Source organism: Nyctereutes procyonoides, unplaced genomic scaffold, assembly GCF_905146905.1.
Source record: "Nyctereutes procyonoides isolate TBG_1078 unplaced genomic scaffold, NYPRO_anot_genome, whole genome shotgun sequence".
NCBI classification, from domain to species: Eukaryota; Metazoa; Chordata; class Mammalia; order Carnivora; family Canidae; genus Nyctereutes; species Nyctereutes procyonoides.
This window is the reverse complement of record NW_026575128.1, coordinates 1,987,560-2,001,111: the sequence shown is the minus strand read 5'-3', so window position 1 is coordinate 2,001,111 and position 13,552 is coordinate 1,987,560. Positions and strand designations below refer to the sequence as shown.

The window sequence follows — 13,552 nt, the reverse complement described above, 5'->3', positions numbered from 1 at the left end:
TCATAGTCTTTAGATCAGAAATTCTTCCCCAAGATTACTGTCTGAAAACTGTTCCATAGTTTATATGTGCCATAATTTATATTAGTTAACAAAAGTATCTGTTATATGCTCTCAGTGGTCATATAAGCATTTTCTAATTTTTGATGAGTATTTTTTGTATTCTTTTAACATTTTTAAGATTATCACTTTAGGGCAAGTGGGGGGAATGAATGGACGAAGAACAGACATATTTTATATTTTGATACAATATAATTCCTGCCAATAGTGCATAAGAAAATGTTTTTTTTTTAAGATTGATTGATTGATTTATGAGAGAGAGAGAGAGAGAGAGAGAGAGAGAGAGAGAGAGAGAGGCAGAGACACAGGACGGAGAAGCAGGCTCCATGCTGGGAGCCCGATGTGGGACTCGATCCCGGGACTCCAGGATTGTGCCTTAGGCCAAGTGCAGGTGCTAAACCGCTGAGCCACCCAGGGATCCCCAAGAAAATGTTTCTTATATCCTTGATAAAACTGCTTTAATAAAAAAATAAATAAAACTGCTTTAATAATCTCTATACTTTGGTTAAATCTTACCAGAGAAAAAACAAAATACTATTACACTTTTATTTTCAATTCTTTGATTACTAATAAAGTTGAAGATCTTTTTAGTCCATTTGTATTTTATTTTTATCATTTTTCACTGAGGTATTCTTTGGTTTTCTCACAGATTCTAAGAGTTCCATGTAGATTAAGGATATTAATCCTTTGCCTGTCATGTATCTTGAAGACATCTGTCTCTGTCTGCTAGGATTTACCCTTCAATTTCTCTGTCTTATTCTTTATGACTTCTTGGCTTTTACATCATGCTTTCTTCAATATTTAAGAAACACTAAACCATGTTTTCTTCTAGGATTTCTCAGGTTTCACTTTTTTTTTTTTTTACATTTAAATGTCTGATCTATCTCGAATTTATTTTCAGAGATAAGGCAAAGATGCTGCTTTCTTTTCACCTTTATTCAATAAATGTGCTCACCACAATTTATTGAATAAATCACCTTCTCCCCATTGATTGGGGACACTGAAATGTCACCTTGATCACATATTAATTTCTTATATACATTTAGACCTATCTCTGGTCTCTGTTCTGTTCCTCTCATTAGTCTGTTCCAGCACAAGGAGCACTTTGTTTCATGTAATTTCAAAACCAATTTAAATAGAGCAAGTATTTTTTATAAGGCCTACCCTAAACCATGTTTTTTTGGCACTTTCAAATGATTAGTAAGTTATGGCATATCCAGCACTAATAAGACCTAGACATTTTTAAATGCCCAAAGCTTAAGTTTATGAGATACACAGTGGTTCATTCTCAAAACAGTGTCCATAGGCCTTTGAGATTAGTAACTTGATAATTTTTAATCCATCATCTAAAGATAAAACACCATGCCAAAAAGAAATGTCTGACTCTCCCTGTTTCCCAGAACAAATCCCAACATTTCTTAGCTTCTGTAACATTCCTGTTCATACCTTTATTTTCATACTTTTCACATCATCCATTTATTTAAGCTCTTTACAGATAGCAGCTATCTTTATTATTATTTTTTTTAATCTTCATTGTTTAACACAGTGCCTGAAACTTACCACAGGCTCCATAAAAGTTTAGTGAATGAAAAGTGAGTGAAAAGTAGAAGCAAGCATGCAACAGTGCTACTCTTTTCTGGACTAGTGAAATCACACCTGGGATATCAAATTTAGTTCTAGGAACTAACAAACCAAAGCCTAAATGAAGCGACACAAAATCACATCACCTGAGGAACAGCTGAAGGATCAATGAACATTCAGCTTGAAGAGGCAAGCAAAGTCTTGGAGCCATTTTTTCATCTAACCATCCATTCATCTATCCATTCAACAAATCTATTTATGTGTATCAAAGCATTGTGCTGGGCGCTGAAGATACAACTATGATCAAAATATTGTTCTTGCCCTTACGGAGCTTCACTGAGGGCCAGAAATTAAACAACCAACTATAATAAAGTATGATAAGTACTATAGTTGGCTACAGAGGGTGCTCTAGGAGGGCTTGTGGAGGGATTCCCAGAGAAAGTAACCTCTACACTTCTAAATTAAAGTGTTAAAATGATAAACAGCAAGTCGGCCAAGACAAAAATTTTTTTAAAGATTATTTATTTGAGAGAGAGAGAGAATGCACAAGCAGAGGGGAGGGGGAGGTAGACTCCCCTCTGAACAGGGAGCCCAATGTGGGGCTGGATCCCAGGAACCTGAGATCCCAGGACTCCAGCATCTGAGCTGAAGGCAGATGCTTTAATCGACTGAGACACCCAGGAAACTTGAGAGAAAATTCTTTGAAGAATCTTTTGTTTTAGACTGAAAGAAAAGCATGTATAAAGACCCAGAAGTAAGAAAAGGTACCTCTCTAAAGACTGAATATTTTGGTATGGCTAATGGATAGAGTTTAAAAAAAGAGAAGAAAAAAAAAACCCAAGACGAAATCAGAGAGGGAAACCCGTAAGAGACTCTTAATCATAGGAAACAAGCTGCGGGCTGCAGGAGGGGAGGGTGGTGGGGGACAAGGTAACTGAGTGATGGACATTAAGGAGGGCACAGGATATAATGAGTACTGGGTATTATATAAGACTGACTGGGTATCCCTGGGTGGCTCAGCGGTTTGGCCCCTGCCTTTGGCCCAGGACGTGATCCTGGAGTCCCAGGATCAAGTCCCACATCAGACTCCCCGCAGGGAGCCTGCTTCTCCCTCTGCCTGTGTCTCTGCCTCTCTCTCTGTGTCTCTCATGAATAAGTAAATAAAATCTTAAAAAAAAAGACTGATCAATCACTGACCTCAGCTTCTGAAACCAATAACCCATTATATGTCAATTAATTGAATTTAAATAAAATAAAAAATAAAAGTTAAAAAAATAAATAGAAACTCATGCTAAAATAAAAAAAAAAAACAGAAAGAAAAGAGGTTTTAGATCAAAGTAGTGTTCAGGTATCAGAAAGTCTCCTACACCACATTAATAAGAAGCCCTGAAGGCTCTGGGGGAAGAGTCATTCTGTCTACAGTGTGAAGGATGGATTAGAGGAGGACAAGGCTGAAGGCAGGAAGACTAATTAGGAAGCTATTCTAATAACCCAGGTATGAGATAATGGTGCTTCAACTAGGAAGGTAGCATGGCAGTGAACAGGCAGTCCCTAGAGGTGCTTTCTAATAACTAGAGGCTGGTGAGTGAAAAATTGGCTAAATTATTCCATATTGCCCTAAAAGTTGTAAGTATGATTGACAGAAAATTTACAAAAAAACAAATCGGGGGCCCAATAAATATCTGTCTGAATATGAAGAGAGTTCCTGAGGATGCTGTAAGTCCCCAACAACTTTGAGGATTTCAAGACAAGGCATTTTATAAGATACTCAAAATGTCAAATTTGAAATGCTGGGCCAAGTTAGATTACCTTAAGGTCTTTTCCAAACTTGGAGATTCTAAAAATCTACTGAATTTCATTTCAGTTTGATATTTGGGGTTGCCTTCTATGCCTGATGGGCAAAATGAAACCTGCAGGATCAACTCATCAGAGGCTATGCCTGGCTATGCTTGTGTTATGTTAGCACAGCTTCTACTCCTTGTACAAGGAAAAATATACTCTCAAATTTTAACATTGCTCTATGTACTCCATGCTAAATTGAGTATCCACTTTTTACAATTACCTACCAACAAAATAGATTGTTCACAGCATACCTTGTCACTGAACCGTATGTAATTGTTACCATATTAGCAACAGAACCAAAATCAGCAGCAGCTCTGAGTACCTTCCATTTGCCTACACCATGCCACACAGTGTTCAGTATCTCCTAAGTTCATTATAACCAGAAAAGTATGTTTTATTGACAGTTTAAAGATGAAGAAATAGGCTCAGAAAGATTAAGTAATTTTCTCAAAGTCACAAAACTGGTAAGTAGGGAACAGGGATTTGAATGAAGGGCTATCTGATTCTTATGTCTGTGCTATTTCTATCATACAACAATGCCTTAGCTTGAGGCAAGATTTAAGTCCTTAAAAAGTGATTCTCATTTATTGTTTATCAAGTGCTAGGCCTTTTACCTACATTATTTCATTTCAATCATTTTTTTCAGCTCACATTCATAGAACACTTCACTTCAAGGAATGTTCCAAGATTTGACTTAGAGTAATTATCTGAGGATAGTTCCTCAACCGAATGAAAATAACAACCTCCAAAGGTGAAAAGTATTTGAGAGGTTTTAAGATGCTTTCACATCTATTAGCTCACATAATCTTCTTAAAAACCCTGTGAAGTAGGGAGAATGGGATTATTATCCCCATTTTCCAAGTTGGAAAACTAAGGATCGGCATCACAAAGTTATTAAGTGTAGCTGACTTTCGAAGAACCCAGGAGTTCTGACTCCTAGTCTAGTGTTCTACGCTATCTTTTTTGTCAGTTGGCAATAAAAGTAATGGTTTTGGAAGAAAAGGCAAGAGGGAATAAAAAGATAGTGATCATAATAGAGCTGAACACATGAAGTTGCAGTAACAAAATATATAAAAATATCTGAACAAAAACTGATAAAGGCATTAGGATAATAATATTTATATAATATAAAGAAAGATTTTAAAGGACTAAGAAGTTAAGACTGACATTTATGTAGAAATCCTGAAGGCTGATTAAGAATTATTAACATTAACATTATTTCTTGAATCCTAGTCCTGAGAGGTACACCCTGTAGGGATGAAAACTAAATGTAGTAGCACTTTGATTCTTGCTATTTCGATTGTTAATATTTCTGATTGTGTTTAGTTAAAATTTAAAGAAAATATTTAGGTTAAATTTCAGTTCAATATATCTCATGAATAATTTCTTTTGGGAAAACCCCAACAAATTCTGATTTATGGGCCATCAGGGTTTGTTTTAGTTCTAGATTCAGTGAATTAAGAGTTAACTTCCAGTTTGGGTCAGCCCCTGTGCTTCCCCTACCCCTCATCTTTGTTAGCTTGGTCTGCACCTCCTGATAAGGACTGGCTGCAAAGGCTCCTAAAGCAGATGAGCACAGGACTCACTAGCCCATGGGACACACAGCATAGCATTCTTTTCCAAGTCACACTCTAATCTCTGGTTTGGTTAGTATTCATATTTAACAGAAATACAAGAAAGAAGTCTTACCTAGTTCCAGGATGTCAGTAGCTTCTATTAAAGAAAAAAATGTTTCAGTGTAAGTCATCATGACAAACATGCCAAAATGATAGAAAGGTAAAGTTCTGGGGTAAAATGAAGGCTTGAGAGTTTGTGTAATCCAAGCCTCTCATTTTAAAAGATACTGAGTGTGTTACTAGTAGTTGTGGAATATACCACCTAATTCTTCCTCACTCCTAAGGCTAAACTCTTAGAAACTGGAAATGCAGACAGGCCAAGCAATCAGGCCTAAGGCTGGGAAGCTAATTTGGAATTACCTGTATTTAGAGTCCTGATTTCTGGTTAAAAACAAAGCAAATTGCTTTTGATAGACACCACTACAAACTCTAATGTTTGCTTGTGCTTTAATAAGTGAGTTCTTTGTACCACAGGCCTCTAAGAACAGAGGTTTCATGGTAAGAGATGTCAAACTAAATTTTTCCATGCTAGTTTTTTTTTTTTTTCCTTACCTTGATATTGGGATGCAGACTCTGAGAGATGACCATATTTGTGTTTTCTAACATCATTCCAGTCTATTACTGCAGGAAGAGAGAAAACAGTCACGTGAAAAGAAAATGCAAGATTCAATACTTCTCTAATTTAACAGTATGTATTAACAGATTTTGATAAAGTAATCCACTTCTGAGATTGTATTCTAAGGAAATGCTCCAAAATACAGAAAAACAGCTTTATTTAAAAAGCATTAGTTCTGTTTATAATAACAAAAAACTGAGGGGATGGCACCTAAATGTCGGGAAGACTGATGAAGATACCACAATACATTGATCACTTGATAAAGTATTTTGTAGCTGTTAAATTTTTACAAAGGTTACACAATGAAATAGGAAAATGTTTAATGTTATCTGGTAAAATATCAGATCAAAAATTATATTTATGGAATAATTGCAATTATGTAAAAAAAACTGAAAACAAAGAACAGCCCTGTTATGAACTGAATTGTGTCCAACCTCCTTAATGTTCTAATGTGATTGTATTTGGAGATAGGGTCTATAAGGAAGTAATTACATTAAAATGGGATCATTAGGGTGAGCCCTAATCTGGTAAGACTAGTGTCCTTATAAGAGGAAATCTGGACATACACAGGGACAAAGAAAAGACCATGTAAAAAAAGGGAGAAGACAGACATCTACAAGCCAAGGAGAGAGGCCTCAGAAAAAAATAACTTTACCATACCTTGATCTCTGACTTCCAGTTTCCAGAATCATGAGAAAATAAATGTCTGTTTAAATGACTAAGTCTATAATTTTTGCAGCCCTAGCAAACTAATACAACCTTACAAAGTTACCACTAAAAAAAAAGAGGAGGAGGAGGAAGAAGAAAGAAGAAAGAAGAAAAGAAGAAGAAGAAGAAGAAGAAGAAGAAGAAGAAGAAGAAGGGGAAGAAGAAGAAGAAAACACAGCAAATATAAACATCTGGTTATGGTTAGGCGGTGATCTTATTTTTCCCCCCATCTTCTAATCTCATATATTTTCAAATTTTCTATAAAGAGTATAAGTTACTTACATAATGGAGATTCATTTTCCTTGTTTGAAAACTTAATTTTTTTTAATTTATGATAGAGAGAGAGAGAGAGAGAGAGAGGCAAAGACATAGGCAGAGGGAGAAGCAGGCTCCATGCACCGGGAGCCTGATGTGGGACTCGATTCTGGGTCTCCAGGATCGCGCCCTGGGCCAAAGGCAGGCGCCAAACCGCTGCGCCACCCAGGGATCCCCTTGTTTGAAAATTTAGATTAATCTACTGACCCTACCACTTTCTTGCCATTAATTACCCATCATTTTTTACTTCCCTTCTTACACAGTTCAAATTCCATGGTCCTCATTAAAAACACCTCCTGGCAAACACTCTTCTTTCCCATCTCTTTTTTGTCAAATTTGCCTAGGAAAGCCTCAGTCTTAACTCTGGTTAAAGCCACTTGTCCACTTATCTACCATGCCTACCCCAACAGCTCACAAATGCTGAAGAAAAACAAACGCAAGCTTACTGGTCTCACTTTAAACTCATCGCCATAATTCTGAAATGCAACTTGACACCATCGAGAAATCATACATTTCCCTACTGTGTTTGCTTTTCCACCTTCAAAAAAAAATTCATGTATTTTTCTCTCTTCTCATACTCCAAATATTCCCTCCCTCACTTTCACTCTTAGAGATGATGTTTTCAGTGTTCATTGAGAAAACAGAAGGGACAGGAACTTCCTATATGACTCATTTCAGGAAGGTAGAGATCTGATTATGTTTAGTGGTATATCCTCCATGCACAGTATAGTAGCAGGTGCTCAGTTAGTGTTTGGTGAACGAATAATCTACTCATTCATCATTCTTTCTGACTGCTCTCTATTGTTGTGGATGAAGTATCTATTTTTATCAAGAAGCAACCCTCCAGTTTTGCTCCAGATCTCATTTTCTCACATCCTCTCAAGGACTTTGCAAGTACTCTCTTTCTAATAGACCGTTTGCATCTGCATCCTTACTGCTCCATCATCTCCTATCAAAACAAACACACAAAACAAACAAATACCCCACCTCCTACTCTCAATCCCACATATATCCCTCCTGCTATATCCTTCTATTTCTCAGGGAAACTTATTTTAAGAGTTGTTTATCATCATTGCCTTCTCCCTTCTTCACATTATCTCTTCATCCAAATAGGTTTTTTTTTTTTTCTGGTTGGTTATTATTCCACTGAGATCACTCCCAAATCTATATTTCTAGCATTGGCCTCCTCTTGGAATTCCATGCTTACATATATGACTACCTATAGGTCATATATGACCCATCAAATCAGACATTTCAAACTTAACATCACTGAAACAGAATGCCATGTCTTACCAATCTGTTCCTCTTTTGTTTTTTAAAGTTTTTATTTAAATTCTAGTTAGTTAACATACAGTGTAATATTAGTTTCAGGTGTACAATATAGTGATTCAACACATCCATACAATACCTGGTGCTCATCACAAGTACCCTCCTTAACCCCCATCACCTATTTCATCCAACCCCCTAACCCCCTTCCCTCTGCTAACCATTATAGATTGCTCTCTATATATAGTTGAGTCTGGTTTTTGGTTTGTCTGTCTTCATTTTTTTTCCTTTGCTCATTTGTTTTGTTTCTTAAATACTGCATATGAGTGAAATTATATGTGATGGAGATGCCATTTACTGGTTTTGGGGAAGATAATCTGTTCCTTTTTGTCTTCTCCAAACCAGTAAATGGTATCTCTGTCACCGAGTTGCTCAAGCAAAAAAATCCCTGAAGTTGTCTGTGATGCCTCTATTTCCTTCATACTCATACCCACTCAGTAAACTCTGTTGGACCATGTCCCAACCCATCATCCCATGGTTCACACTCCAGTTCCAGTCACTGCCCTTCTTACCTGGACCGTTATGACAACCTGCTAACTGGAATCCCTGCTTCACTCTTGGTCTATTCCAATCTACTCACCATACAGGGCTCAGAGTGAGCATTTATTTATTTAAAGATTTATTTATTTTAGAGAGTGAGAGTGAGAGAGAGCAGGGGGAGAGGGAGAGGGAAAGAATCTTAAGCAGACTCCCTGTTAAGTGCAGAGACTGATTTGGGGGAGAGGCACTCGATCTCATGACCCTGAGATCATGACTTGAGCTGAAATCAAGAGTCAGATGCTCAACCGACTAAGCTACCTAGGTGCCCCAAGAGTGAGCATTTTATTTTTATTTTTTAATTTTTTAAAAAATATTCTATTTATTTATTCATGAGAGACACAAAGATAGAGAGGCAGGGACATAGGCAGAGGGAGAGGCAGGCTCCACCCTGGGAGCCCCATGTGGGACTCAATGCCCAGACTCCAGGATCACGCCCTGAGCCAAAAGCAGTCGCTCAACCACTGAGCCACCCAGGTGTCCCAAGAATGAGCATTTTAAAACACAAAACAGATGTCATTCATCTGCTTATGGATGGCTTCCCAATAGCTTCCCACTGAGTTACAGGTGCCTTGCACAGCAAATGCAGGATTTGGCTGCTGACACATCTCTGATCTCAGCCTGTATGGCTTTTCCCTTTTCCACTATACTCCAGTCACACTGGCCAGTGTTCCACCCTAAGTGTCTTCTCTCCTACTTGGATGTCCCCTGTCTTTCTAATACCTGCTATGTTTGTTCTCCCCTAAATCACTGATAAAGATTACAAATTTGATCAGGCTAAAAAACTGGTGACAGAGACAAAAGATATTAGGGTATCATAACTGATTTTATATTAAAAAGTTTCCACAATTTAAAAAAATTTTATACTTAGGATGTATGATTAAAAATTAAATATATAATATGTATTCCACTTATGTACAAAAGTCTTCACTATCATCACTCAAGTAAAGATGCGCTATCAGCATACGCAAAACAGATTCAGGAAGCCACAATAAATAGAAACCAGGCTATAAGATCACTAATACAACAATTCAAAAGCAACCAACCCAATCTAGGAAAAAAATTCTCTAGTAAAGAGAAAAAACAAAAGCCAGAGTCAATGATGAAGCAAAATGAACAAAATAATTAATAAACTTAACTGGGCAGAAAGGCATCAAATAAGGCTCCACAAGACAATGAAAAAAGAACTCCTGAGAAGAAATACTTGAAACTCCTGGCACAAAAAAGTGGAACCTGGAAAGCAGCCTCCAGAGGAGAAAAGGAGACAACAACTACATTCATTACAAATTGCTTAATTTTGGGGATCCCTGAGTGGTGCAGCGGTTTGGCGCCTGCCTTTGGCCCAGGGCGCGATCCTGGAGACCCGGGATCGAATCCCACGTCAGGCTCCCGGTGCATGGAGCCTGCTTCTCCCTCTGCCTGTGTCTCTGCCTCTCTCTCTCTCTCTCTCTCTCTCTATGACTATCATAAATTAAAAAAAAAATTAAAAAAAATGCTTAATTTTTAAGCATCACGATACATTACTCAGTAGATTAGGGAATCATCCCTGTATCAATTCCTAAATGAACAGAATGCAGCCTCTGATAGGAAAAAAAAAAAAAAGGAGCTAGTTATTTTTCAGAGCATTCTAAGATTAATGGCCATGTTTCAGAATATATTATGATATGTAGCTACTATTTTTAAACAATCAGTTTTATTTTATTCTGTCTCCCCACGCAGTATATTTCTTCTCTGGTCTTCCCTCTTCTAGTTAACAGTGACAAATCAGAAACCTGGAGACCTCCTTAATTGTCTGTTCTCTTTTGTCCTCCAGATCCAACCAGTTACCAAAATCTGTCAGTTCTCCCTCTGAAATGACCATCTCCTCTTTCCTACTCTGAGTTTAAGATTTCATTCTCTCTCACCTGCCTGACAGAAACAGTTACTAAAGTCCTGTGTGGGACCCCATCCCTCTCCAATCCATGCTCTAGTGCTCATTTTCTAAAATACAGATTAGATAAAACTTGTCACTACTCCTTTAAATATCTTCAAAGATCAAAATCTAAACTGTCTCCATAATGAACATGCCATATTGTTTTCTGTGTCTGGACTTTCACTTTTCTACTTGGGAGATTCCTATTTATTCACTATGGTCCAGGATAATGTTACTTTGTAATAGCTTTCTGGCAATATCTCTAAGCAGAGCACTATTGCTACCTTCCACTTCTATACCAGCTCTACAGTGTCACAGCTAAATACTACTAATCCAGTTTTTGGGTCTTGGCACACAACACTCAAAAAAAAAGTTTGTCTTTTTGGCAAACTCAGAAATATTATGCAATGTGAGAAAATCACACATATTAAGAAGTCAATGTTTATTTTTAAAAAAGATTTTATTTATCTTTTTAGTAGGGAGCCCAACTTGGGGCTCAATCCCAGGACCCTGAGCTTACGACCTGAGCCTAAAGCAGCCACTTAACTGAGCCACCCAGGTGCCCCAAGAAATCAATGTTTAAATGCAAGCTTTTATCAAAACAATTTTGACACATAAATGGATACTTAGATACAGAATCCAGCACAATTAGATATTAATTATTGATGTTAAATAGGAATAATAATAATTTGAAAACAGGTCATCTAAAACTGCATATAATAGACAAATCATTTATATACTGATTTTGGAAATTTTTCCAAACAGATTTACTATTTCAATACCTAGGCTAATATTAAAAACGTGCTTGCGGGATCCCTGGGTGGCGCAGTGGTTTGGCGCCTGCCTTTGGCCCAGGGCGCGATCCTGGAGACCCGGGATCGAATCCCACATCGGGCTTCGGGTGCATGGAGCCTGCTTCTCCCTCTGCCTGTGTCTCTGCCTCTCTCTCTCTCTGTGACTATCATAAATAAATAAAAATTTAAAAAAATAAAAAAAAATAAAAAAAAATAAAAACGTGCTTGCTATCATTTAATGCATACAGAGTTTCGGTTTCAGTTTTGCAAGATGAAAAAAGTTTGCAGATGGAAATGGTTGCATAACAATGTGAATGTATTCAATGGCACTAAACTGTACACCTAAAAATGGTTAAAATGGTAAATTTTAAGTTCTATGTCTTTTATCACAGTTTTAAAAAAATATTTTATTTATTTATTTGAGAGTGAAGCAAGAAGGAGAGCCTGAGCAGTGGGAAAGCAAGGAGACAGAGCAGGGAGCCTAAGCAGGGGCTGGATCCCAGGACCCAGGGGTCATGACCTGAGCTGAAGGCAGATGCTTAACCAACTGAGCCACCCAGGTGCCCCTTTGTCTCAGTTATTAAGATTCATTTAATTTTAAAAAATGGACTTCCATTTCTGCGATGTCAGGAGGCCATACTGATTCCATTTCAGATTCTACCAACACCTATCATTACCATATACCAGGCCCAGCACCAGGCACTTTCACACATATCATCTCAGGTATTACCAATATCTATTTGCAGGTGAATAATAAGAATCTGGGGCACATAAAGTTGAACAGTGCCACAGAGGGGAAGGGTTGGTGAGGCAGCAGCAATTAAAGATGTGCAATAATTGTTCACAAATAAAAAACTGAATTGAATTAATGCCTGAATCTGGTTTATATAGACTTATTAATTCAATAAACATTTATTATTTGTTATTTGTCAGGCACTGTTCTAGGCACTGAAGATGGGTCTTTAAAAACAGATTAAAAACTCCTGCTTCTCATGAAGTTTACATTCTATACCCCGGGTTCCACAAAATGTGATCTTTTGACTGGACGCATTTGAAATAGCATTCATTGCAGGGAAGCAGATGTCAGAATGAGAATTCCTGGCAATGAGAACTATCCTACAGAGAATGGGTTATTCATTCCTCAAAGAGTACAAATAGAGAGGCTGGATGATCACTTATCACCAAAGATGCTGAAACTATTTATAGGTAGGAAAGGGATTAATTACCTAACTTCTAAGATTCTATTCAACTTTGGAATTCTATTTCACTAAGCAACAAACAATATTATGAGGCAGCAATACACAACTATATCTTGTGTGTGTGTGTGTGTGTGTGTGTGTGTGGTTGAGCATATGCACACATTCTATGAACTATTTAGCTATAAATTATGTCTTTTTTATATCAATTATGTCTTATTCCCCTTTACATCTCATGTGTTTTAAGTCCATGAAATGAATGAATGAATGCGATGCCACAGGCCTATAAGACTGAATTGCTTCCTATTAAATCCTGTTCAATTTGACATTTAAATTCTATTTCCAATCTGCTATTTTCAAAATAACCCTCTAAAGTCTTTCCTATTTCCAGATTGAAATTATATTCATTCACTCTTTAAACAAAAATTCTTTGACTACGCATAGGTTCTAGCCTTGTGCCAGATAATGAGGGGTTCAAAAAGCAATAAAGTCTCCTTTCAGTCTAGAAGAGGGAGAAAGATACATGACTAAGTGTGATAAAGTATTATAGGTGCTGCATTAAAAGTATATGGGGGTTCAGAAGGTAGAGGAGAGGGGAGGAGACAGTTCTGTCCAGGGAGAAGGTGGAAGGAAAACTTAAGGCTATGAAAAAGTAATTGAGTCTTGGGGTTGGAGTAATAAAAGTTTATCACAGAGAGAATAATGTAAAGAAAGAAATGATGCCATAAAGCACTACGTTAGACCTGCTCTGTCTAATATGGTAGCCACTAGCCATATGCAGCACCTGAAATGTGTTTATGTAACTAAGTAAATATTTAATTTTAATGTTTTATTAATTTAGATTCATAAATGACATTCAGTACAGCTATAGGAAAAACTTTTTTTTTATTAGTTCCATAGGTAGAATTTAGTGATTCATCAGTTGCATATAACATCCAGTGCTCGTTACATCAAATGCCCTCCTTTCTCCCACCTTGTTTGGAATAAAACTGGGTAAGAGAATCTACTTTTTCCATTGAAAATTGTTGAAATCTTTAAAAAAAATTGTTGAA

At 37.1% G+C, this 13,552-nt stretch overlaps 1 protein-coding gene across 7 annotated transcripts in view; it reads right to left on the bottom strand.

The window, feature by feature from the left end:
- The window catches only part of SCMH1 (Scm polycomb group protein homolog 1), a 182,620-nt gene that overhangs the window by 117,523 nt on the left and 51,545 nt on the right, over nt 1-13,552 (bottom strand). For all 7 annotated transcript variants that reach the window (XM_055341782.1, XM_055341783.1, XM_055341781.1 and 4 more), the window contains 2 exons: nt 5,649-5,717; nt 5,170-5,193 (listed from right to left, as the gene is read on the bottom strand). In XM_055341782.1, the coding sequence (XP_055197757.1) occupies nt 5,170-5,193; nt 5,649-5,717 (93 nt within the window). Of the gene's footprint in view, nt 1-5,169; nt 5,194-5,648; nt 5,718-13,552 lie in introns of those variants that run through there.